At 46.7% G+C, this 26806-nt stretch overlaps 1 protein-coding gene across 3 annotated transcripts; it reads right to left on the reverse strand.

Annotated features, from left to right (window-relative positions):
• Positions 1–561: 561 nt before the first annotated feature.
• On the reverse strand, positions 562–26488 carry UBE2D2 (ubiquitin conjugating enzyme E2 D2). 3 transcript variants are annotated; one of them, XM_068205558.1, is made up of 7 exons: positions 25975–26488; positions 17282–17345; positions 13622–13653; positions 13453–13530; positions 13264–13369; positions 3495–3588; positions 562–1943 (listed from the first exon to the last, which is right to left on the reverse strand). In XM_068205558.1, exons 1-7 carry the CDS (start codon positions 25996–25998, stop codon positions 1898–1900), a joined length of 444 nt encoding a protein of 147 aa, XP_068061659.1. In that variant the 5' UTR covers positions 25999–26488; the 3' UTR covers positions 562–1897. The 3 variants fall into 3 exon arrangements, with proteins under 3 accessions (XP_068061659.1, XP_068061657.1, XP_068061658.1); XM_068205556.1 differs by lacking the exon at positions 25975–26488 and adding an exon at positions 25236–25384; XM_068205557.1 differs by lacking the exon at positions 25975–26488 and adding an exon at positions 24908–24952.
• Positions 26489–26806: the final 318 nt, after the last annotated feature.

The raw sequence follows: 26806 nt of genomic DNA on the forward strand, positions 1-26806 counted from the left end.
GAGTGCCGCGAGTTTTGGGTGACCCAACCCGAGCCCTGCAGCTCTGCACACCAATATCCCCTTCCCCTGTGACCCTACAGTGTCCCTCAGCCAGGAGATGTGGCCACGTGCTCCCTTCCTTCTCCAGAGCAGCTCTGCTCCACCCTGGAGCCACACTGTCCCCAGGGCAGCAGAGCAGAGCAGCAGGGTCCTCGTGCCTCTGGAGAGGGACACAGCTGCCTGCAGGAGGGCTCACACCTGCCCTGCACCGGGACATCGAGAGATGAGACAAGAGGAACAGATTTAGACCAAAAGCAGTGGACATTTATTCCTCGTTTGTGCAAGAGTGTCAAGATGCATTTGGGAATGGCTGGGACAGACCCTGCGGCCGGAGAGCCAGCGGCTCCAGCCTCTCCTGCCCGATGGCTTGGGTTACAATTCTACTAAGAGGAGATAAACTTGCAGACTCACCTACTGTCACACCAACGATGCTGGCAAATACACTTGTATACAAAGAAAAGTTTCAAACTACATTTTTTCACTAGATTCAAGTGAAGACTTTGTTCCAAAAAAAAAAAAAAAAAAAAAAAAAAAAAAAAAAAAAAAAAAAGACACATACAAGTACAATTTAAAACTGTATGAACATTTGCAAATGTTTAGTGCAAAGTAATTATGTAAAAGCTACATTTTATGAAAGTTTGTGCTGATGTGTTTGGTAGGTTTTTCTTTTTTTTACCCTTTTACATCCATTTTTTTAGTTACATAAGGTTTCACTTACCTACAGTACATATGCATTGTGTTAGGTCCCATGCAAGTGGGAGTAATACCATCAGGCTTTGTAAAATGTCACTCTGATTCGCATTTAGTAAACTGCTTATTTGGTTTAACAGTCAAGTTCCTGGCACACTACACATCCTGATTTCATCTAAGTGCTCCTGTTTGCCTCTTCAGGTGCCTTGTGTGATGCAAACCAAACTGCTTCACAACTTCAGCCCAAAAAGTTTTTTTAGAGAAATCCACCGTTAGCTTAAGCCTGTAACAAACTGCTCTGAAAATTAAAAGCCTATTCACACAAAGTTATATGTAATGACTGTAGTAATCAGTTTATTACACAGATTAATTCATTCTTGAACGTACAAGCTCCAGGGGAGCAGTTGGGTCTTTAAATACACACAAGTTTTCTGTCATATGGATTTTTTTTTTTTTTACCCTTACATCCAGAAAGACCTAAGCAGTTAAAAAACTTAAGAAAAATAAGAGCTATTAGCTAGGTATTAACTGAGAAACCACATACAAACCAAAAAAAGTATGAAGGGAGGGAGAGAGTTGAAACAAATCAACATCACTTGATGCACTAATAGCTCCAATCCATTTAAATGGTGACCGGTTAAACTTAGACCTTAAACACAGGATGTGGGTACAGTTTCTCATTGGTCATAACATTTACCTAAGGTGTAGGTCCTTCAGAATAAAATGAATACAGAAACAGCTTCAAGTTCTTCACCTTGCTTTTCATAACTGTTATGAGTTTAAAAGGATTCCAGTTAAAATCCTTCATGGATCAGCAACACTGTCCCGAGAAAATGTGAAACCCACCAGAACTCTCCCCATTCCCATTTGATTTCCCAATTTAACTCAGCAAGGAATGCTTTTAGGCTCACAAAGTTATGACAGAAGAACCAGCTTTTCACACACACACTTCTCTGCTAGGAGTCAATGTTGGTACGGGGAAATACAGTATTTCTAGTTTGTTGTTCCAAGTATGTACAACACGCAGCACTGCTGTATCAGGTAAACATGTGCACAGGGGAAGATGAGGCGTGGGCTCATAGAAAGCAGTCAAATGGAAATCAAAAGGACTTTCTCTTTCAGAGTTCCCCTATCTTTATTTGTAGAGGTTATCCAATAATTTCTTTAATTACATCGCATACTTCTGAGTCCATTCTCGAGCTATTCTGTTGTACCTGTATGTATAAAAAGAGGATTTATTTAACATGGCATCTGCACAGTATTTCAGCTCCAGCACTCTAGTCTACACATGGCATGAAATCACAGTACTATCATCAGTTTATAAAATCTAAGAGCAAAATTAAACATCAAGTAAACAGGGGAAACAAGAAAGCCCACAGTGCTTCATGGAAAAGAAGTACCTGGTTGTATTTACGACAGGAATATGAGATCTTTGTGATTGGAGACACAAAATGGAGCTGGAACAGGGCTGAGGGGAAAGGATTTTCAGGAAGGCTTTATCTGTGCCTCCCCCAGCCCCATTTGCTGTGTCCCTGGGGAAACTCTTACTGTAAGATTTCACTTGGTCATTCTGGAAAGTAGATTAACATGTTCCCCCATCTCCTGCTTCCCTGCAAAGTTACGCCCAGTACATGCCATCAGCTCATCTGCTAAACCCCAACAGCCTGACTTCTTCCTATACATTTGGCTATTTTGACGACTGTCAGGACACAATGATTTGTCCATCAGAATCTTTTTATTCTAAAGGCACAATATAATTCAATTCCCAAGAAATCTGTAGCTTTTGCAACCAAATACTCTTTACAGCCAGAGGAAGCTCAGAATACTTGTGTGAACAAAGCAGTTGTGTGATTAACTGCACTGCTGAAAGCTTCTCTCTGACAACAGAAGGCAAGTTGTTCATGTTCTACAGAATTTGTACAGTAAGACACAGCCTGAAGTTTCCTATAGTTATGTACACCAAGTTGGTTTGGTGTTGGAATTTAGTCTGTAGACAATGTTCTTTAGCTTAAACAATCTGACAATTCACTCATAACTAACTCTCTCCTTCATATCACTGCACAGAGACTACCCAAGGAGCAAGTCCTTCCATTTAAACCCAAAATTCATTTGCCTATTTTTGTAAAAAATAGGAAGGATTTCTGCACACTTAAAAGTGCAGATAATCACTGTTGATTGTGTCTCCAAATATGTGCTGCTGGTCTTGCAGCTCTCAAAACCAGGATGCATAAACTTCTCTAGCCCTGCTCCTCAAGTATGCAGTAGAGGAAGCAAATCTGTGGACTATTTTCCCTTCCCTGATGAGGTCTGGAAGGGAATTAGTGAGGTAGGAAGTGTTTACAACACTAAACTGTTAAAGTGCTTGTTAGCACTGAAATTTCTCTATGCTTGCTGGAGAGTCCTCCTACCCCACTTCTACACGACTGGTTCTTCCCTTGTGTTGTAGAGTGAAGGTAAAACAGGGAATTTGTTATTTCTTTGTATGACTCCAGACCCAGAGCTGCCATGGAATATTCTCCTGTTGGAAGAACTTGCTCTCCCTCTGGTGGTTACATGGGATTAAAGCAGCTCAGGCAGTGGCACTGCAAAAATCCCAGGGGGAAAACAAACAAACAAAAAAAAAATTCTAAGAAGAGCACAGAGTTGTAATTTGCCTTTTTTCACTCTCACTCTTTTCCAATAAGCAGTTCCTCTCAGTTCCCCTTCACTGTGTAAGTGTGGATTCTGCCCTGTCAAATTCCATGGGTTTTGGCTTCCATACTCACTTTTCTCTATCTGTTTTGTAGATCCGTGCAATCTCAGGCACTAAAGGATCATCTGGATTGGGATCACACAACAGAGAACAGATGGACAAAAGTACTAAGGAGAGAAAAGAAACACTGAATTAGTTCCAGGACAGCTGAGGACACCTGCACCAGTCAGCCCATGCACTTCCTTCCCCTCCAGCCAGTAGCAGCAGCAGCATTTAAGTTTGCCAGGAGCACCAATCCCATGTAATTCAGCTGAGTGATTTTGAACAAGCTCCTTTTACCAGTGAACTACACAACTTTTCACAATCACAGTATCACAGTGAGTAACCTCCTGGATAGGTCTATCCAGCAGCAGCCTTAAATCACAAGGCAGAAGTATTCTGCCTGAGCCTGGTACCTGGGAGTCCTCTGGGAAAACATCCTTGATTTTGCACCTGAAATTCAACTGTTCCCTAAAGCAGCCACCTCACTGTTGGATGACTGGGAGGAGCATTAATCAAAAGTCAAACAGCAGACAAGTCCAGCTGAAATGAAGGAAGCAAGGGCTGTTCACAGCTACTTAAGAATCACAGAATGGTTTGGGATGGGAGGGACCTTGACACTCATCTTGTTCAAACTCCTGCCAAACTTGTTCTAGAAGGGCAGGGGCACCTTCTACCAGGTTGCTCCAAGCCCCATCCAACCTGGCCCTGAAGATCTGTTTAAAAATAAGCTGGTCTTGCAGTGAATTGAAAGGCTTAATTATTTTCCAAGCATAAGGAAAGCTGAGATGGATTTAGTGTAGAACAGCATCCAAAATGACCCAAGAATGCCCAGCTCCTTGCACTTCAATCGATCACAGAGCCCTAGAATTTGAGTGTTCCACTATAAATACATGGTGTACGTATCCCAGAAGGCACATCCCGCTCGGCAGAGTGACAGCCCTCATCCATACAAGGAGCCAGGACACTGCTGCAAAGCCACAAATAGCACATGGACATTCCTACACTCACTGCAGAGGAGAAGGGAGGAGAAGGCAGGAAGTTATAAGCAAACATATTGGGACAACACTACACCAGGCATGGCAGGGACATCCTGCCCCACTCCTGAAAATGCCAAACATTCCCTTCTCTCAGCCTGTTTGGATCAAACACTGCCACTCCATATGTCCCTTCACCAATTGCAGCAAAGCAGTTGTCACAGTGCAGCCTCCAAGCAAGGTGCAGATGACAAGAGTGAGGAGTTGAAGACACTAAACACGAATCTGCTCCAATTTCCATCACTTGCAGGAGGCAGAGCTATCTATGAAAAATGAAAGGAGACAGCATGCACCCCATAAAAACAACAAAGGCATTAAGATAGGTTAAAAGAGGGCCACAAAACAGATCACAGAATGGCTTGGGTTGGAAGGCCCTACAAAGTCCATCTCATTCCACCCCCCTGCCATGGGCAGGGACACGTTCCACTAGCCCAAGTTGCTCCAAGCTCTGTCCAACACAGCCTTGGACACTTCCAGGGATGGGGCAGCCACAGCTGCTCTGGATAACATGTGTCAGGGCCTTAACACACTCCAGAGAGGAGATGGAGACAGGTCTGATATTCAGCTTTTTTTTTTCAAGTGGGACAAGAGTGAAAGCTTCCCTTAGGTCTGAACTGCACAAGTTGCTCAGTATTGTGAGCACCAAAAACCCACAAAGCCACTTAGTTCAGTTTTCCCACCTGTTTCTGTAGACCCTTCACTAAGGAATTATCAATTCCCAGTTCAAAGCTTCTGAAACAAGTTTGGTAATCAACCAGTCTTGGTTTGGGAGAACATATTTCTGCTTCTAGAAAAAGGAGCAAACCTCTTTCCTTTTTCCCAGTTCACTTGTGAGAGTCAAGAGCTTAACGATTCTCCACCATCAGCGGACACAGAGCCCATTTACTGAGCTCCCTCTCAGCTCAGAGTGTGCAGGAGGTCTGCAGAAGCCACTGCTGCTGCACTGCTGTCCCTCAGCAAGGCAGCACATTTAGCACCTGCAGCACAGATCCAGCACCAGCTCCTCTCCCCCTGTAAATCAAGTAAAGCCCATGTTAGTTATCAATGGGAACATCGCTGCCACCTCACACTGCTCAGTCAGAGTAGTTTGAGAACAGCTGTTTCTCCAGCAATTTTGCTGTAGCTCATTTCTTTCTGTCAGACTCCACTGCTCTGGTCACTGAAGTTTCTTTAGCTGTAGGATGAGCAAGGCAGCTCCAATCTGTCCTCTGATTTCACCAGAAGACACAGGAGATCCAATCAAAAGTTTTCTGGTCAACTGTTTTAACTACTCCTTCAAGTTTTATCTTATCACAGTCCTTTAAAAACCCAAGGACTTTTTTGAACAGTGGCTCAGCCTTCATCAGCAGAACCACACTGCAGGTCTGTGCACTGCTCTCTGCCCACCCTCACACCCCTTTTCCTAACACTCAGCAGGTTACTTTTCAGTATCACTCCAAAACCACTGAATAAAAATGGACACAATCATTTGGCTTCAAGCTGCACTGCCACATTCAGCTGCTTTATTTTTCTAAGTCTTCATTATTCCAAATTATTCTCATTATACTCACTCTTGCTGGTGACTCCACATCATTCCCCTTTTACCTGTACAGCCTCAGGAAAAAAAAAAAAAAAAAAAAAACTAAACTGGTTTAATTTTAATATCCTGCTGAACCCAGCTCTTTGTCCAAAATCAATTCTGCAAGTTTCTCCCAAGGCTTTCCACTAGAACACTGCACATGCATGTGTTTTAGACCAACATACAGAAAAATCCCCTGGAAGAGGCACCACCTCAAAGTTCCAAGTGCAAGGGTAAAGAGGAAGCAACCCTTAAAAATGTCAGCTGTGTATCAGAGTTCTTTGATGATCAGAGTAATGAATTAAACCAACACCATGGAATAAGAGACTCACCAGGCCACCTCCCTCTGCAATCAGGTATTAGTGCAATGAATTCCACAGCAAAGCCTTGACATTTTCTAGTCAAGTTACTACAACATTACTATCAGACAATAAAAAGAGAATTCCCCAAAATTTTTGGGACCACAGAATCAGGCTGAATAATTACACAAAGCAGGTAAGTGACACTTCACACCTGAACATCCTGCATTGCCACAGGCAAAGCATTATCAGCTTGGCAGAATCCCTCCAAGTCCCCCACTGGCAGGGATGTACCTCAAGTGTGCACTCTTTGATTTCAAGTCTGGATTTTTCTCAGTAATAGCAAAATAAATTTTACTTGCCACTGACTCAAGGGATTCATCCCTTGAAATAACTCTGTACAGAAATATTTCCCATAACTCTTAGCTGTCAGAGCTGTCCAGCCACTAAGCAACTTAAACCACTGTCACTTTTAAGCTCCTTTTCACTCGAAAATTGGTTTCATTTTGTTTTAGTTCACCAACCAGGCAGCCTACTGACCTCCAACCCTTTAACTACACTCCCCCATCCATCTCTGCAGACAATAGATACAATTTACTCTTCTGTGTGCTTCCTGCTGCCACGGACTAGCACAGTCTCCTCAACACCAAGGAGCCAGGAGAACCAAACTCATCTAACAGAAGGGCTGCTAACAAAGTGCTTCTAGAAAATGGGCTCAGCTTCCCCACAGAGCAATGACAGAAATGCATTCTCATCAGGCACAATGATCACTAAACACTTAAGACTGCTTGATTAACATGCAAAATAAGGCCCAGTGTGTAACACTACACAGCTAAGATCCAGGTACCCTCTGCAAGACTTTCCTTTACAAAGCATGTAACACTGAAATTCACGGGCAATCTCTCCAGGCAGCTCCTCTGTGCAGAAAATTATGTCACTGACAGCTTGTCAGCAAGACCAGCTCCAGTTCCACACTGCACAACCCACCTCAGCAGCTGCCCCGCTGTGCTCTTGCACCACCAAGGTCAGCCCACCACCCTCGATGGGGAACTGCACCTTCCTGGTTCTGCCCCACCTCAGACTGAGCAGAGGTGGATGCAAATTCCATAGGTAAATTTCATGGCAGGGTTTCCTCTGCAATGAAGCAGCTCAGCCATTAGTCAGGACAATCCACAGTGTCAGCTCTCCACATGTCCTTCCAGCACTAGCCAAATGAGCAGTGCAGAACCCAATTTAAAGCCCATCTGGCTACTAGAACATCCAAATTTAGGTGTCTTAAAAGTTCCTGGAACTCAGAGGTGAAGACACTCTTAAATGCAGCTGATCCTTATCTTCCAAAACACAAATCCCAAATCATTCACTTTGTCTGCAAAGCCTGACTGGTCTAATATCCACCACTCCAGCCACTCCCCTTGACACAGGGCACTAACCACTACAAATCCTGCTGTTTAAGTCTAGCTGGAATTCCAAACAAACTTGCTCCAGTAAAGCACTCATCCATGGGGCACTTCAGAGTAAGGAAAAGCAGCTGAGGAGCCATGGAATCTCCAGCTGAATTCACAGAAGGGAGATAAATGGCACTTATTTTTCCAAGGTAATGAGCTAGCCAGAAGAAACAGCTGGTGTGTTCTGATCCAACTGCTGTTTGGTGCAGTTACTGCTCTCCAAAAGGAGCCAATTTAGAATCCATCTAGGAGTAAAGGTCCATCTCTAAGCAGACACAGAGACTGCACCAAGAAAATGTTACAGTACCAAGAAGGTGCTGAGATGGTTGCTTTGCATGCCAGGCTGTCAGGACAGCAGATGACACTCAGTTCTCCACCCTGGCTAGAGCCACACTGGAGTGTCAGGACCACCTGATCATGGAAAAGCTCAGGCAGTGACACAGCAGTTGGATAAAACAGGGCAGCATCAATCCCTGGCCATCATGAATTCACAGCAAAGGCAGCAGACCACCCCACCTGCTCTGTCCTAGGTGAATGACTAACACTGGGCCAGGGCTTTCCAAGGAAAGTGATTTGTCACCTCCTGGAGACCAAGCCATGGGCTCTGGCAGACAGGGCTGTGCTTCTGGCCCAGCCCAGTTTCTGAGTGTAAAAGTAACCATTTGTCAGCTCAGGTTTGACTGAGCCTGGTATGCTGGGAGACACCTCTGCCAGCAGAAATGGGACATGTCATGCTGCTGAGGAATTCTTAATTCCATTCTGAAGGGTTTATCCAGCTGTCCTGCTTCTCTCACCAGCGAGGGCTCCTTTGTTCTTCATCAGCCTGGCATCCTACACATCAAGTTTCACTGCTACTCCCATCTCTATTCCTCAAAATCTGGAAAAAACCTGACTCCTGTAAGGAGCATTCTCTTACACAATCACTGTTTTTCAGTTTCAGGCCTCAAACCCTTGAAACTTGAGATGTGTTGTCAAAGCTTTATCAGTACTGACAGATGTTCAGCTTGCATCATTGAACCCTGGAAACAGCACTGACCAAGAGGTTCAAATGTCTGGCTCCTGATTGTGAACAGGAAAGATGCATCCAAATAAATGAAAGGAACTCTGGCCTCTGCTTGATTTAAATCCCATTTCTTAACCACAACCCCTTTTCCAACTCCTCCAGCCATCTTCCCCAGCCTTACAGGAAGTGTACCTTTAAATCTGAGCAGTTTAAACTTCTGCCTTCAAAGCAACTTGCATTCCTGCTAAGTCAGTTCAACAATTTCTGGTGACAAAAGAAGAAAGGTTAAGTGTTGCCCAGTGTATCACAGATGGTTGAAGTTGGAAGGGACCTCTGGAGATCATCTTGTCTCAAGCAGAGCCACCTAAGACAGGCTGCCTATGACAATGTCCAGGGGCTGTGGAGTATCTCTAAGGTGGGACAGTCCACAGCCTCCCAAGGCAGCCTGTGCTGGTGCTCAGCATCCCCACTGTAAAACTACAACATCAAGTGTTTCCTGCTGATCAGAGAGCCTCCTGTGCTTCAGCTTGTGCCCACTGCCTCTTGTCCTGTCACTGGGCACCGCTGAGAAGAGTCTGGCTCTGTCATCTCCCCATCCTCCCTTCAAGTATTTACAGACACTGATAAGATCCCCCTGAACCTCCACTTCTCCAGGCTGAACAGTCCCAGCTCTCAGCCTGTGCTCAGAAGGGGAGATGCTCCAGTCTCTCCATGGCATTCCTGGCCCCTCACTGGGCTCTCTTCAGTACATCCACGCTTTCTTTGGCTGGGGAGCCACACTGGACACATGCTCCAGGCACAGCTTTGTCAGCACCCAACAGAGGGAAAGGATCACAGCCCTGCTGGCACCACTCCTCCTAGCACAGCCTTCTCTGGAGCAATGACAGCTCCTGGGAAGCTGCACAAGTGACCCAGTTACAGTTGTGAGAGTTGAAACATAAAAATGGGCATTTCCTTGAGAACCCCAATTCAGCGCAGCTGGAGAGACTGGCCCATGCTCTGTGACAAAGCCATCCATAGTCATGTGGGTAAAGCTACAATGGGCAAACTAAAAGCCAAGATGATGAGAACCCAACTTCCAGATTTTGAAAATGGCACTGTGAATGTCCAATTCAGTCTCTCAGTACTATTACTTCCAGCAAGTCTTAGTGAAGTGATTCATGAAGAGCAACACCACAGAAAATCCCCACTGCACCAGGCATGGAAGTCTGGACAGTGGGAGCTGAAGTCCTGCATGAATGAGGCTGAGGTTACTCACTGCCCCTCCCAGGCAGGGCCCTCCAGCACATTCACACAGGCTCCACAATTTATTCCTTACAAAACATGGGGAGAAGTGGGACAAGACAGCCGATTAGTCCAACCTTTACTGCAGAAGTGCTTTAGTTCAGGATTAACTCTTGCACAGGCACTTGCCAAATTCAAGAGAAAGTATGTTTCCCCCCCCCAAAAATGGCTGAGAATAGCTGTAATAATGTTAAAACACTTCATATTCTCCTGTTTCAGGCAACAGGGATTCTTATTTATGCAGTCTTGGAGATAATGTTTTTAATTTAAGCCTACGCATTCTGCTTAAGCCTTGGAGTTCAAATTACCCACCACGGTGTGGTTAAGACTGTATTTTGAGATTATTTATTCTCCAGTATGTATTCTTGAGGGAACACTGAGTTCAGAATTACTAATATAAGCAAGTCAGCTGTTATACTGAGACAGTCACTGCTGTTCTCCCAAGTTTTAACAATTGTAGGAGGGACAGAACCAAACCCCAAAATGCCAATCACCTCCATCATAACCACAATTTTTATTAAATTGCTTACAGAGGGCTGGCTCCAGAGTGTGAGGAGCCAAGACCCCTACCTTTACCACTGAACTGGAATGATTAAGTAGCACTGGTATGATTTTTCAGTCTTTCCACCAAAAAGTGGCTCTTCTAACCCACAGGAAGTCACTGCACACCCCTTCCTCTCTCTCCTTGCAGGTTAAGGTGAAAAACATCTTCATGTACCACACAGTAACTGTGAGCATAACAGTGAGCTGCTGATAGTGCTGCCTCCCAGCTGCCTCAGGAGGAAGCTGTGCATCATAAGCTTTTTCCTACAAGGACTGTTTCTACTCTTCCCAGATTTCTCAATCAGTAGGAAATACATTTTTTCATAGCTGTGCTCTAAGTTATCTGCTTACAGATTTTAAATTCAAACAGCTTTCTCCCAGCAGCATCCAATTTAAAGGGTGGCACAATTTAGGAAATACTCTTAGAAATCTACACTACAAATAATAAATTGATGCTTTGGAAGAGGTGTGAGCTTATTGCTGAATGTTTTAGGTCTTATTATTCACCCCAAATTACCTAATCCAACAATTTTTCCTGCTAACAACACATTCATTCTTTGATAATGTTGATCAGTTATTAGAAGGCTGAAACGTCCCTGAAGTCTGTCACAACACACTCTAATCTGACTGAACACAAGATTTCAACCCCAAAAGATTCAAGTTGCCTTTGTGGATTTTATTTCCATTTGTTCAAGATGGGAATACTTCCCCTAAGTATCAGCTCTCTGCTTCTGAAGTCTGCCTTTTGACAGGGCATCCCTGTGATTCTGAGGAAAGTATTCCTCTAAAGTCACCCCTAGGAATTTGCTTTGTTGTTTTAATTCCTTCAGTAAATGTAGCCCAAGGGAGCTGGGACAAGGTTTTCTCCCAGATTAGAGCGGTGTGGATGTTGGGCTGTGTGCAGCAGAGTGTGGGCATTCAGCTGAACTGCTCGGCAATGAGAAGTGATCAGCACTACAGAGCCCTCTAAACCCAGGAGAGAGAGGGGCACTGGAAGGGGCAGGTGGCACAGAACAGCCGCCCTGATCCCATGGCTTATTCCAGCTGAGTCACCAGGATATGAAAAAGAGAGTTGAAAGCAGAACACAGAGGGAGATTGAGATGTTAAAGCATATTGCAAATGTATTTGGGCAGTAAAATTAACACTAGGATGTATTTTCTGAGTGATTAAAGGTGACAGCCACTAATAGGCAGTTCACTGCCACCCTGGACCAGCCTCTTAAATTCTTGCCCCATCTTCTCCCACTTGTCCTAATTCCAGTCTATCTTCCAGTATTTTCAATCATACTGTCTATCACCCCACCACCCATCTGGTCACTTCAGACTCCCTAAAACAATACAGCATTTTCTCCAGTTAAGCAGGAATTAAATCAAACCGGACCAGACACCAGTGCTTGGGGCTAATTTGGTGCTTCTATGAGCAGCCAATACTGACTGAGAGCACTTGTAAGGAAACTGCAGCAAGCTGACAATCATTTTTTCTTCACTGACACCATTTTTCCGGTTCTTTCAAGACTTCAAGCCTTGTGCCCAAACAGGTTCACTTCTGACAAGAGACAAGGAGATATTGTTTTGCCTTTCCATCTGCTTCTGCAAATGCCTTTAACTGGACAGAGAATGTGGGAACTTCTGTGGGTTCAGGGAAAGGCAGACAGTGATGATGTCCAAGGGACGTATCAGGATCACCTGTCTGAACCAGAAAAAATGTGCCCTGGGAACATCACATGTGGTTGGAGAGAAGGACAGGCAACAGGAGAGCCTCAGAGCAGGGACACTGTGAAGGACAATGTAATCAATGTGACAACTGCAGCATTTGATTACAAGGACAGCGTGAAGCTACAGAACAGAAGGCTCAAGACATGATCATGCACAGGGTAGACTCAATTATTCCTAAATAGCCATGGCTAGACCTACAAACTTGATCCACAGTTTGTAAATCTACAGTTTCAACAGCCAAAAAAAAAAATCCAGCCTGTGTCTTTTTTCAAGATGTTTAAAGCCCCCTATTTATATGAAACATGAATACTGCTTTACCAAGCAAAGGCTAAATTCCAGTGAGCCACAAGCTAACAGTTCACAGGGACCAAGATGCTATTACCTAATTATTTTAGATTGCTCAAGCTCGGCAAGTTTTAAACCATGTTTCAGTAGTCCACACCATTGGAAGTTCTGTTAAAAAATTACCAACATGGAGTTCTGATGCTCCCTTGAAAGAGAAATTGTTTTTAATATGACAAAGAATTAGCAACTTCACTGTTTATTAAAAGCCACAGCTGCTCCCTTACATATTTTACTCTGGGCATATCTTGAACATTAAACTCTTCCATTGTTTTATTTTATATATATTTATATCTGTTTTCAGTTGGAAGTGTTCTGAGGTGGCAGGAGTATGTACTCAGTGTAGTAAGACTTATCTGATCCACTGACATATCTGAGGAGTCTCCCTACGGCCACAGGGAAGCTGGATGTCCTGAGCATCCCATGCTCAGGAATTGGCTGCAAGCTCCATGTAGAGTCACAGGACAGAAGCAGTGACCACAGAAATGGTGGATTCCAGCAGGAATGCAGCAGCTTTTACATCCCAAATCAGTACTTCATTTTAGCAGAGTAAAATGAAATAAGCATTGGAGGTACCTTTTGAAATAGTTAGTGCTGGGGACCACTGTGATCGTAGAATATCGAGACAAATGCTGCCATTACTGTTAATATTTGGATGATAGATTCTTGTTGTAAATGCAACCTGCAGAAAAGGGAAAATTTCAGTGTAGGCTCACAAATATACATCACATGGTAACAGATAGATTTATGGCAGAAGCCACTCACCTTAGGTGGTTTGAAGGGATAATCTGTCGGGAAGTGAATTGTCAAGAAAAATACTCCACCTTGATAGGGACTGTCATTCTGTTAATGAAAAAGAATTATTGCAGCTTGAGGAGTTACTACAGGACTACCAGTCATAAAAAGCCATGAACATCAATTCTCTCATACTTACTGGTCCCATTATTGTAGCTTGCCAATGGAACACTGAAAAAGAGAGAGAGATTTACTTCAGTTTGGAGAAGCTCAAGTAATGATCTACTTTCTTCCAGACATAGCAGCACAGAAAAGAAAAGTCTATTTAAAAAACAAAGCATTCTGAAAGGCTGCAGGGAAGCAAGCTAAGGAATTAAAGAGACAGAGCAAAGCACTCGATACTCTGCAGTCCTCACTTCAGGACTGCTGTGGTACCAAAAAAAATGTGCCCTGCAAAAAATCCCATTAAAATAAAAACCCACATAGTTCTAGGCAACTTTTTAGGCTAAAAAATGTGAGTTTAAACTTTGTCATTTCTAATGAATCAGCACCCACATCTGCCCCATTCGAGCCAGCTACAGCAAAGCTCCAGCATGAACTCACACCTGCTCGCCTACTCAGACCTGTGACACATGGAAGGGAAGGCCAGGCTCTGTGTGAACCACACCTACAGAGGTGACCTAAACCAGTGGTGTCCTCACTACATTTAAGCATCATCTCCACAGAGGCCTCAAGATTTCATTAAAGCAGCAGAAAGAACTGTCCAAAGAGAATGCAGGAATGATAGTCTGCCCCATACTTGGAACAGGATGTGCCAGGACACACTTCAGGTTAAATGAACAGAAGTTAATCCTCCTTTGTATGCATCTGCCCAAGAGAACTTTCACCTGGTAACACAGGATTTGTGAAGAATGTTGCTGTGCTGGAAAGGAAAACAGTCAAAGCTGATAGTCTATAGGAGGCACATTGGGTTACTGTGTCTCCACAGGCTTCAGTGCCTGTACAAAGAGCACCAGCCTAGGAAATTATTTGTGAATTAAGACTATGGAAGCTTCCCTCAGCATAGATGTCACCTACACAGCACCTTCAGAAGTGGGGAGCTGTAGATGATGGCAGCTGTTTCAAGGGAAGTCTTCAAGACAGGAGATGAAGCCACGTGGAAGTGTCTGCGCCTCACTGGCACCCGGTGTCCACAGCTGTCAGGACTACCTGGGCCAAAAGCAGGAGTGGCACTACCTGTTCTCATCTAGCACAAGCGGGTTTTAATTACACATGGTACAGGCATTACAGCTCAGAATGATCTCATACAAGGAAGGAGGAAAAAAGCAGAGTGGGAGTAGCTCTGCAAGGCCAGGGGAGAAGTGTGTTGGGTTGGAACAGGTTTGTTTTAATCTACTCCTACTTTTCTACAGGAATGTGTAACTTTCTATATACTTCAGCATGGCTGAGTAGCTCAGAAATGATTCAGAAAGATCTTAGCAGCTCATTTTTTCCTTTCAGAAAGGACACCTGAGCTTAGAGTTCTCAGCTCTAACAGAGAGAGAGAGAGAGAGGATTTCACTACTTAAATATTCACTCTCTCAGGAGCCTGGCTTTGAGAAACTCTACATCCAATGAAGAATTAGGAAACCAAGACAGCAGCTCACATGTAGCATTCACCCATCTTCAAGGGGTTCAGACAGTTTCCCAGAAGCTCCCTGTCACCTGCAGCAGGACAGGGAGAAACATGGAGGAGAGGACAAAGGGGCAGCAGAAATTCCACAGGAGATTGTAGCCAATCCCAACAAAACCAGTAAAAATCTCACAGATCCTGATGAGATTCACTCTGATTGCTCTGCAGAGGCACCACTGGAAAGGGAACCTCAAATAATCAATGATTTCCTTAAACTCAGCAAAACCCCAGAAATAAAAACATATCCACAGGCAATCTCAACTTTTTGAAAGCTAGAAGGAAGGTTTGTGTTTCCTCCCACTCAATGCCCACCCCAGACCTGGATGCTTGTTTAACCTAAGCTTTTAATCCTGGTAACATCCAGGACAAGTCTGGTGAATGCAGGGATGGATTTGTCATGCCGAACTCAGTCCAATTGATTCTTTCTTTTGCAATCAGCCAAACAGAGGTATTTACAAAGGCAGGGGGCTTTGGCTTTCAGTAGGTAAGCACAGGTACATGTCTGGAAAAGGCTAAGCCACTGGAAGCATACCAACATCATCCAGTCCCCAGCACATTTCCAAAACACAGGCCAGAGGTGGGTAGAATAAAGCTAAAACTACATGGCCAAGAAAATCCCATTCCTACAGTTTGTAGGAACTCACCCCTGGTTGGGGTTCACAAGGCAGGAACAGCCCTTTACCTTCTGAGGTTCATGAACCCCAGGGATGAGAAGCTTATAGCTGGGGACAGTTTGTATCAGCTGGAACAGCCACAGGACAGCAGCTTGCAAGCACAGCATGTCCTGAACTCTGGGAAATGTCACTCTGACAAGGCAGCTGCAGCAGACCTGGAGCACAGGGACCTGGGAGAAGGCACCTTTCTGTTGCTGCCACTGCTATCCACTTACACACATCCAAACTGTGGCTCTCAAGAACAAAAGTCTTTCATTAGAGGTCTTTCAGAAAGGTGGCACCAGGAAAACTGAATAGTACTTTAAAGCTTTCTGTATCAGTAGTAACTTTCCATTCTCACCCTTCACCAACTCCTGTTACCACCTCCTCTGCCAGACAATCGTCATCACCGTTGATAAGGCTTTGGAAAACACAAAGTAGTTTATCATGGCACAAATCACACTTGCTAATTTAAAGGAATAAAAGCCTCTGACTGGCTCTCCATCTTAGTAATTTCTTGTCTATGAAACTACAAACCTCTTTGAAATGCTATTTGGAAAGCAGAACTAGGTTGTGAAGTAATTACTGCTAAACACCCTCAAAACCAAGCTGGGCTTCCACTCATTTGAAAGAGCTGCTAAACAGGAACAGTCCCACTAATTTCAGTATTTTCACCCTCAGGTTTCAAGTGATTCTTTTTTTAATGTAGCCCTACATTTCTACAGCAATGTGTAACTTTCTGTACACTTCAGCACTGCTGAGTAGCTCAGAAATTATTCAGAAAGATCTTGGCAGCATTTTTTCATTTCAGAAAACCTGATAGATACCTGAGCTTAGAGCTCTCAGCACAGAGAAGGAGGGTTTCCCTGCTTCACTCTCCCCTCTCTCAGGAGCCTGGGTGCTTTGCTGACATCACTTGTCAGACCACACTGCACAGCAAATTCAGCGTGTGCTCTTTGGGGGTATTGCAGTCACAGCTGCCAAGGGTTCTCAAGGAGCCTTTTCCACTGTCAGAGCTGTTACAGGAAAGAGTGTGAGCACAGAAGAGAGCAACAACTCCCAGTCACTCCCCAGGTGAACAGACTTGAACAGGAAGGCCAAGAAGATTGTCTGAGGCTGTCCCTTACACAGGGCCTGGCAGGGCATGCTGATTTGAGCACAGTTTTCAGACATCATGTATAGTTTAGATATCTGAGTTCAGAAAGCTGTGGGCAGCTGCTTGCTGGTTTGACCACAGATCTGAGGTTTTCTAAGACCATCCCCCAGGAGAATTCCAGAACAATTAATTTAAAAGGCATAATTTAAGATGTGCATTGAGCTGCCCAATCAATAGAGTGGGAATAACACCACTGGCACACAAGGAATGTGTAAGAGATACAGAAGAGCAGCAAATTTAAGATCAGGAGGTGGAGTATTATCTAGTACTCTAAAAGAAACAGAAGGATTCTCCCTGCTGAGGAACTGGACATCCCATTTCAGAAGGAAAAGGAAAAACATGGGAGAGAAAAGGTGCTTGCTGAGAGCAGATACTTACTGTCATCCCCGACAGGCCCTGCTGAACACTGTGCTGGAGGATCACGTGCCAGGTCGTTCAACTCCTAAAAAACAGGAAGAGTTTGTTTCACTTGATTTCAAAAACAACCATGTCATTGCTCAAAGGCTGCTAGAGGCACTCTGGCAGCACCACAGAACTAATAACCAGGACTCTGGAAAGTAAAGTTGCATCTTAAACCCAGGAGACACACGTGGCACAGGCCTCAGTGACCTGTCCAGGCTCCAGAGCCCTGAGTCACAGCAATTCTCTCATCACAGGGGTTGTCAGGACTGCCTGCATTGGTCCCAAGCATTACCAAGGTACTGTATCTTCCACCAGCCCTGGGTCACAGAGAGATAAGATGGCCTCAATCCAACAACTCTCAGTATCAGCCTTATTTTATTCTCTCAATTGTAACAGTTCCAGTGCTGCTCCAGCTACAGTGATCCAGTTTATCACCTCCACAGCCAGCCTGCAGCACACACAGCTCCCATAACCTGGGGCTGTTTCACCTCCACACGTACACATCAGTGACCATGGGTGGAATGGAATAAAACACAAGGCCTTCCATGCCCAGACATGTCATTGAAACCCCCCACTTCTTCAGTGGCCATGTCAGTCAAATTCTCCTCTGAAGAAATCCTATGAGGAGTCTGAACAGGGTGAGTAAATCACAGTGCACCTGAACTACACTATTTTGCTTCTATTTGAAGCAAGATTTCAGCACAGTTCAGAGTTACTGTTACCAGTAATTCACACCAGCCATTTGTTTAGGAAGTGGATGTTTGGTGGGAAGTGCAAACAGAATTAAACTTTAAAGTCAAACTTTACCTGCTCCATTTCTGGTTCAGTCACTGACCTGCTTTGCATGATAGGCCTGAACATATTACCATTTTTCTCTGTGAACTCAGTCTAGAAAGCTGAACACACACCAGATAAGGATTACAACTATCATCTCGTGCTCAGGAAATACTCCCATGCTGTCCCTGGTCCATTATGTGTTCAGCTTTTCACCTCCCTGAACAGCCCAAACTGCAATCTCCATACCAGGCTTTTGGCAGACAAAGCATGTAAGTACAATGATTAAGACAAGCTGATTGCAGGAATGGAAGAAAATTTGCCATTTAATGGCCTTTTGTTATTTACAGGCAGTGATTAAGCTTTTGAACAGATGATCTTTGGGAGTTCCAGTTTCTACTTCCCAGGAACTGGGAGGCCACCACTAACCAAACCCACAAGACACAAATGCTGCCTCACATCAAACACGTACATCTCTGGATTTCCCCCTCCAGATGCAGTGCCCCAGAAAACTTCACAGGCCCTGACACACACATAAGTTTGGGTTTTGCCCTCAGCAGCTTCCAGCCTCTATAGAGCCCTGCTGGAAGCCTCCTTGACTTGACACCAGACTATGGAAGCTTTTCAAGTGCTCCTGCTGGGCTTTTTCCACTTGCTGTTCAGCATGGACATGAACAGGAAGAGACACTGAGCATGCACCACCTGCTGAAGAGCCTTCTCCCTCCTGGAGAAGGAGAGAGCATCACCAAGCGTCCTCCAAAGGCACAAAGCCCTCTGCAGTTGCTTCAACACCCTAAACCACCAGGAGAGCACAGGAACGTGCAGAAACCTACACACACCTTCCTCAGGGGCAGTCTAGTTATGGCTACAAATAATGAACTGAGTCTACACACAACAGGCATGAAAACTTTAAAAAAGCAATGTATCTACTCTTTCTAAAGGTGTATGGAGGACAGTCCACTTCCAAACAGTATCGGACTGTGATTTTCTGGAAAAAACTATTTAATGCCATTGTATTCAAAACCCCAAACACACAACTAAAAAAAAAATACTCCTTACCACTTCTCATCCCATTTTATGCATCAATACTATACATCAACAACAATAAGAAGGTACAACTGTAAGAATTCATGTTTTCCATGCATGACCACAACCCACCATGGATGATATTTATGAACACACAACATGCACCTTCCCTGCTGTAAAAGGGAAATAGTTACAAACATGAGCTTGGGCACACATTCTACCAGTTAGTAGAATACACAGCTCCAGAGCTGCCCTGACACTCCCCCTATATCCTGCTGCTCAAATGCACCAACCACTTCAAACTGCACATAACAGAGGGACCACAAGGTAAGTCCCCAAAGGACACAGAGGCAGCAGTGAAGTTCAGGAGCTTCTCATCAAAATACTATTTCATTCTCTACATAGTCAGTTCCAGGGAGACTTCTGAGTTTTCTGAAGCCCTGGGTATTATCTCAGTAGAAAGTGATGACTTACAACAACCACTTGTCTCAGTGACAAGGTGGCATTTCAGGTTCTGCTCCATAAATTCACAGAGTGAAACATCACAGATTAAAAGGTCTTCGTAAAAGCCAGTATATAAGTTCCTTGTGCTTTAGAAAGTATTGCACAAACTCTCAATTCAAGCCCCTGTAGCACAAAACTTCCCAAATTTTGTAGAACAGCTTGGAGAACAGTTCAGCTCCTCCCCTTCAGCCCTCAAGACTCCTCTGGAGTGCAGGCACCAGCTGCTTCTGCCTACAGGAGAGGCAAACACACCCCTGGATTTCCTGGCAGGGCACAGATAAGCCCTTTAACGTGGTGTGCCGTTCCCTTCCAGCTGCTCTAAGACTCCCACTACACCTGCAGAGCCGAGTTGAGGAACAGGAAAGGAGCAGCTCACGACTGGTAGCACAGAGGAGCACCCACAGCTGCTGCACAGAGCCAGGCACCTGTCCCAGAGGCTGCTGTGCCTTTTGCAGGCTCCTGTGCATCCCGAGGTACCACGAGCACGACACCAGACCCAGCGAGGTCTTGGCTTCCAGCTGTTGCTGAGGGACTCTGAGAACCAGCTGGTTTCTGTAACTCAGAACAAATGACTCTGGAGTTCCCATAAGACTGGAACTCATAACACACGGAGGATGCACTTACAGTTTGGTATCATCTACAACCTGAATGTACTGGATCCCAAGTTGCAAGGCCCACTGTTTTTCCCTGTGATAAAGGAAGTCTTGCTGGTCCATGATCAAAATTGACCTTGACCACTGATATTAGGCCAAAACCTGAAGAAAGTCATAGCAGTTTCCACTCCAGACACTTTGATCCTTAAGCACATGCAGGTTTTGCTTCAGGAATTTACAAGCAGCCTTTAGATCAAGTTCCAGTTTGAGTTACTTAGCTCCCAGGCCTGCCTCACCCTGAGCTGGCTTTCCAGCTGAAGGCATCTTACAGAATTTAAAGTTTCTGCCGTCTCCCCTGAGCAATATATCCCTGGGGCTGGGCCCACTGCTGTGGATCCTACCATTAACCTGACCCATCTCACAACTCTTAATGAGTCCCTTAGCAAAAATAAGGAAGTAGAAGAACACCACAAAGCAAGGTACAAGGTGTCCTGCCTAAAGGCCAAGTTGAACACAACTACTACCATTAAATCCACACAGGAGATACCCTAAAAGCTATAAAAATCTCACAAGAAAATGACATTTAGGCTCCAAAACCCAATTTACTAGTGTTTTTAAGTTCCCAACAAACCAATCCCTACTCAGGGGAAGATGGAACATGCTTATACCACATATCCCCCAACTGTGCTTCCCCAGTCATGAAAGGCATCAGCTGCCAGGGAGGCCTTGAGGCTCACAGGTAAACCAGTGCCACCAGCCTTGCTCAGCCCCACACCACGCTCATCCCAACCCTCCTCCTGTTCTATTTCCCAGGAACTGGTACAGTGCCTTTAAAACATACCTCACTGCAGGTATCCACAAAGTGCACAAGAAGCTTTCAAAAAACTCAAACACAAATGGTTTAAGTCTTATAAGCTTAACCCTGTACATGTTTCAAGTTATAATTATCAACTCCAAAGACATTTGTTAGCAAAGTTCCAATTTACTCCTCTAGACAAAAATCCCTCCCCAGTCTAACACACTCCTGGTAAAACCTGCTCTGGTAAAAAGGGAATACTAGTTTTAAGGATTAAGTTAATGCTAATACAGCCTTCAGTAAGAATAACCAACATAACTGGCAACATCAAGAAGCCAATCAGGCAAGTAAAAAGCCAGCACGCTTTTTTTTTTTTTTTTAAACAAGCCAGCTCCAGCAATTTTACTAAGCTCTGGTATACAGCACAGCTCCTCCAATGCACTCCAACACACTGTATGTATTCCTCTGGATTATCCAAAGTCCTCTTAGCTTGAACTCCATGGGCTTTCCACTCTGCTCCAGTCTGAGCTGCTTTCACATTGTACTTTACTGAGAGACCACATTAGCTTGATTATAAACCTAATTTCTGCCTCAGGTTGCTGCTGTAAGTGAAATAAGCTTTCCATTTGCCTTTAGCAAGTTTATTTGCCTGAAGCCCCTGAACCCTTCAGCAACAGGCAGTGTAGGGAGAGGTTACAAAATCCTGACTTACGTAACCAATAAGGAATTCCTAGCCACTTTAGCCATGAATTGATCCCAGCTCCCAACAGAGTAAAGCCAAGCAAAGGGGAATGAGGGCCAAAGTCGATTTGATCACACCCTGCCTCACCTCAGGACCATGGCACAGAGGAGCTGCCAGCTCCCTGTGCAGGGCCAGCAGGGCAGGAGGGTGGGAGGAGCCTGTGCACCTTCTCTGGGCCAGCAGCACCTCCCTGCCAGGTGCCAGCACCTGTATCCAGAGGCATTTCCCTCAGCTCTGCTCTCCAGCTGCCCAGCAGCACTGGGCAGGAGGAAGTGTCACACATGTGCACCAAGGTCAGACCAACAGTGCTCTCCCATGGGTGCTCTCCCACCCACAGGACAGTCATTCCAGAGTATCTGCCACTACAATTAACAGAAGCATTTTAATCCTTTCAACATAAACTGCTTTTGCAATGCTTGAAGCTGCTCAGATCCCCCAACACTGACTCCTCACAAGACTCTGCAAAAGTCAGAAGGCAAGTGAGCAGCATGAGAAGTCATGAAACACAGCAATAGCCAAAGTACATGTTATAAACAAGCTCTGATGTAACTGTCACCTTTCCTTTTTCTTTTTTTTCCCAAAGCCTGAACAGGAAGAAGACCAAAGCAATGTATAACTTCCTCCTGGTGTAGAATCTGAGTATCAAAACACCTCTCTAGCTAACAGAAGCTGCAGCAGCATTCTCTGTACACAAGCTCTCCAACACAGATGGGCTGCTCTGGCAGCTCCACGCACACAGCGAGAGGCCCAGCGGAAGAACCCAGTTGCTCCCACTGGCTGCTGTACAGAACTGGCAGCACAGAAATAACACCAGGTCTGCTCAGCACAGGTAGCACAAAGACAACTCTGACCACCAAGGCTGGTCTGCACCTTGGTTGTCCTCACACATCCCACCCACAGGCACTGCTTTGGGCAGAAGTGATGCCTAAGCATCTCTGGAGTGCAGGAGTACAGCAAGTACTACCCCCCTCTTCCGCAGCTACAAAGGAACAGCACTATGGAATTCAGTTTAGCTACCTGGTATTTGTGCCGATACATTATAAGCAGTAGTAATCCTCTGCTACAGAAAGTGTTTTACTTGAGCAGGGCTTGAGCACAGCTGCTGTTTTCCCTTCCCCCTCACCCGCCGATCACAGGGGAACCCGTGAAAGACAATGAGCTAACCTTTTCCTTGGTTTCCCATTCAAAGAACTCCAAATGGTGCCCTAGTTATCCAGTTATAGGTATTGCATTCCCTAAAGATAAGCAACACAGATGGGGATGTGGCTGAATCCGAAGGGTTTCAGTTTAAACCTTAAAATGGAAGGCCCTCCTGTACATCCCTCCCATCCTGCCCTTGGATTGCTTCACACTGCTTTTCTTATAAAATACATCTAGAATAAAATAGACATTTTTACATATATATTAAAATGCCAATTTGATTACTGTACTTCAGTGCTACCCCCAAGGACTCTTCCTGGCAGTATTGCTTACACCACAAACACTTCTCACAAGAAAAGACTTCAAGTTTCAGACCCATGATCCAGTAAAAGCACCTAAACAAGAATTTGGAGCCGCACTGCCCAAAATACTATGGTGAGTAACACAGGCAGCAATGTGAGAGCAGGTCTCACCCAGCCTGAGCTCTTTTGGAGCATCTGCTTAGAGAACAGCTGCTGCTGTGTGCACACATGTTACCCCAGCTCGAGCCTCTGCACAATCCCAAGAGCAACTGAGCCACCGGTGACAGAGTGGGACAGACCCTACAGGTTCCTGTGCTGCCTCACACACCAGCAACACTGCTTGTTCTGCCCCTCTCCCAGCCCAGCTGAGTTCAACACACAAGAGGCTATTTCAGCTAACACTGTATCAAACCTCCACTCTTGGGATTTTCTCCTTTCCAAGTTCTCAGCACTGTGTTATCCGAAGATACAAAAATTTTGACAAAAACCTCATAGAAAGCCTTTGTGGCTCAGTAAAAACTCCAACTGCCAAGAGCAAAAGCCAGTGGCCAGACTGAGCTGTGCACACTGATATACCATGACTGATAACACCCTTAAAAAAAAAGCCAAAGCAGCAGTTTTCTCTGCCATCATGTCTCTGTGCTCAAGTCCACTGGGATTATTCCTACTCAATCCACATTCTGTAGGCTCCTGCCACAAGCTGCAGCAGCAAAGGTCAGAAACTGACTGTCCCCTCGTTATCCTGATGGGGATGGCCACCACACACTCCCAGAGACCACAACAACCCTGAGATGATGATAGGAGCGCTCTCCACGGGGTTTAAAATAGCCGGAGCGTAAACAGCCAGCCATGATTACTGAAGCAGTTACACTGAGACACCCACAGCAACTCCAAGTGCTCCTTCCAGCCTGTAGCTTCACGCCCATCCAACTTTCAAAGCATCTGGGCTGCTACAACAGGCAGATTTATTTCCCTCCCCATACACTGTTTTGTGGAAATGCTGCCTCCAGCCCCATCATCTCCCTCTCCTCCACAGCCGCTGCACTCACTCCACGGAAACTCTATTCGCAGGGCTCACACAAAACTGCTTTGCTGATGCTCTTGCTGGTTCCCAAGGCTTTGAACAGTCTCATACCCCTACACAGTCCCCATTATCTCTCAGGGTTCTTTACTCTTGAAAAGCAGCATGAAGAGTCAGTGCACAAGCACCCAATGTTAACAAAGACTCCACGCATCCAGCTTTTCTCCTGTCACAAACCAGCCTGGAAATGCAAGTGCTCTCAGAATGTTGATTCCTGACCCTCCTACAACCAAGCAGCTTTCCTGAGTTACCTGACACAAAATTCACCCTCCCCACGATAGCCCTGCACTGCTGCATGTGCCCAGCCTCCCACAGCCACATTTGCCCTATTCAGCATCCACTGCTGTGTCTCCCAAGCCTATGAACCCACTGCCGAGGAGTAAGGGCTCTTCCAAAGCACCTGTGAGCCCACAAACTCCGTGGAACAGTCCCCACAATGCCTTGAGGATCACTAAAGTAAGGGACAGAACATTGCAGAGAAGCAAGACTCAGCTGGAACACAACTTCCTTATGTAACTCACTACTGGATCCACAGCTGGAAAATCCAACAGTCTAAAATCATACTCCAAACACCTCCCTTTCCAGGGCTACCTATTTCATAAGCATAAGGAAGGCTTCAAGCTCTCTTCCATTTTCTTCTCCACCTGAGCTTTAACCTGATCAGTAGGACACATGAAGCTTCACAAAGCTTCCAAGGTAACCTACAACCAAAGCAGAGACGTTAACACAGACCCAACACCACACATGAAACCAAACAGGGCTAGAGAGTGAGCTGTGAGGTAGTGGGTTTACAGCTGGTTCTAGAGAAAAAAATAATTTACAACGTGATCAAGAGGAGAAACACTATGGAAGGGTTGTTTCCTACACCTGAACCTTGTACAGATTCCAAACTGACAGCTACACATTTTGCAGGGAAAAGGATACAAACTCCCTGCCTGAGTCACCAAGGTAATACAAGTGGACTACAATTACCGTCGAGGGTTTTTTTCCTGGTAAAAGACACTGATGATAAAGCAAACACTGGCCCAAGACGGCAACGGACCGGGCAGCAGTGTTTTTCCAAAAAGCCAGGACATGGAGCATGGCGCAGCTCCCACTCCAGGAGAAGGCAAGCTCGTAGCTTTCCCTACGAGCCTGCGGGATGACTCAGGCTGTAGAACAGCGCTGGCTCCATTAAGAGCAAACCACACTACTGTGTGACAGGTTTACTGGCTCCGCTGCCCGACACCGCGATCCTGGTCGCTGCTGGAGGAGGTGGAGGAGCCCTTGGACACGGGGCTCCGAGACGAGCCACGCCGGAACTTGCAGCGCGGGCCACGCTGCGCTCCTCGGGGCGCCTTCCTCCGGCCGGGCCGAGCCCCCGCGGAGCCGCAGCAGCTGCCGGGGCCGCCGCCGCCTCCGGCCCGGCCCCGCCGCCGGCGCCCCCTCGCGGCCCCGGCCCGGGGGCCACGTTGCTCCGGAGGGGCCCGGCCGCGGTGCAGCCCCGCGGGCAGGCCCGGCCTGGCCCCCCTCGAACAAAGCGGCCGCGGCCCCCGGGAGCGGCCCCTGCGCGGCCGCCCGGCCCGAGCCCCGCGGGGGGGAACCCGGGCGGGCCGGGCCCGGCACGGCCTGCCCGCCCCCCCACCGCAGGCCCGGGGCCGTGCCGGGTTATATAAGGCGAGCGGGCCGGGGGGAGCGGGGCCGTGCGGGGCCGGGCCGGTTCGGCCCTTACCTTGTGGATTCTCTTCAGCGCCATTGTGTGCGCGAGGCGGCGGCAGGAGGGGCGCGGGCGGAGGGAGGGGGCGGCCCGCGGGACTATTTGCGAGGGGAGGGGGGGAGGAGGAGGAGCGCGGAGGTGGCGGCTGCGCGGGGAGGGGACGGGGAGGGACGAAGCGAGCGGAGGGGCGGGCGGGGACCGGGGCCCCCCGGGGCGGCGGGGCCGGGGCCTGGCCGGTGTCGGACGGTGGCGGCCGCGGGCTCAGCGCTGCCGCAGCTCCTCCGTTCCCTCCGCCGCCGCCGCTTTATGCGCCGCTTCCGCGCCGTCCGCAGCGGATCACTCCGCCCCGCCGCCGCCGCCGCTGCCCCCGGGCACCGCTCCGGTTCCCGGGGCGGAGACACCGCCGTGGCGGGAAGGGGAGGGAAGGGAGAGGCCAGGACAGGAGCGGCGGGAGGGGGAGGAGCGGGAGGGGGAGGAGAGGGCGGGGAGCTGCGGGGACTATTTGTCGTGGCGGCCGCCGTGCAGAACTCTCCAGAAGGGGGAGGGGGAGCGCGCGGAAGGATACGGCGGCGGCGTGAGCGCGCGCGCGCGAGGCAGCCGCCGCGGCGCGTGACGCCACAGCGCGTTCTCTCGCGAGAAGACGGGACGGGAAGAAGTCCCGGCCGAGCCGGGCCCGAAGCCGCGGGAGGGAACCGGCCTGAGGGGACAGAACCGACATGAGGGGACTGAACGGGACCGGCCTGAGGGGACAGAACCGACATGAGAGGACAGAACCGACATGAGGGGACAGAACCGACATGAGGGGACTGAACGGGACCGGCCTGAGGGGACTGAACCGACATGAGGG

Source organism: Anomalospiza imberbis, chromosome 15 (genome assembly GCF_031753505.1).
Source record: "Anomalospiza imberbis isolate Cuckoo-Finch-1a 21T00152 chromosome 15, ASM3175350v1, whole genome shotgun sequence".
NCBI classification, from domain to species: Eukaryota; Metazoa; Chordata; class Aves; order Passeriformes; family Viduidae; genus Anomalospiza; species Anomalospiza imberbis.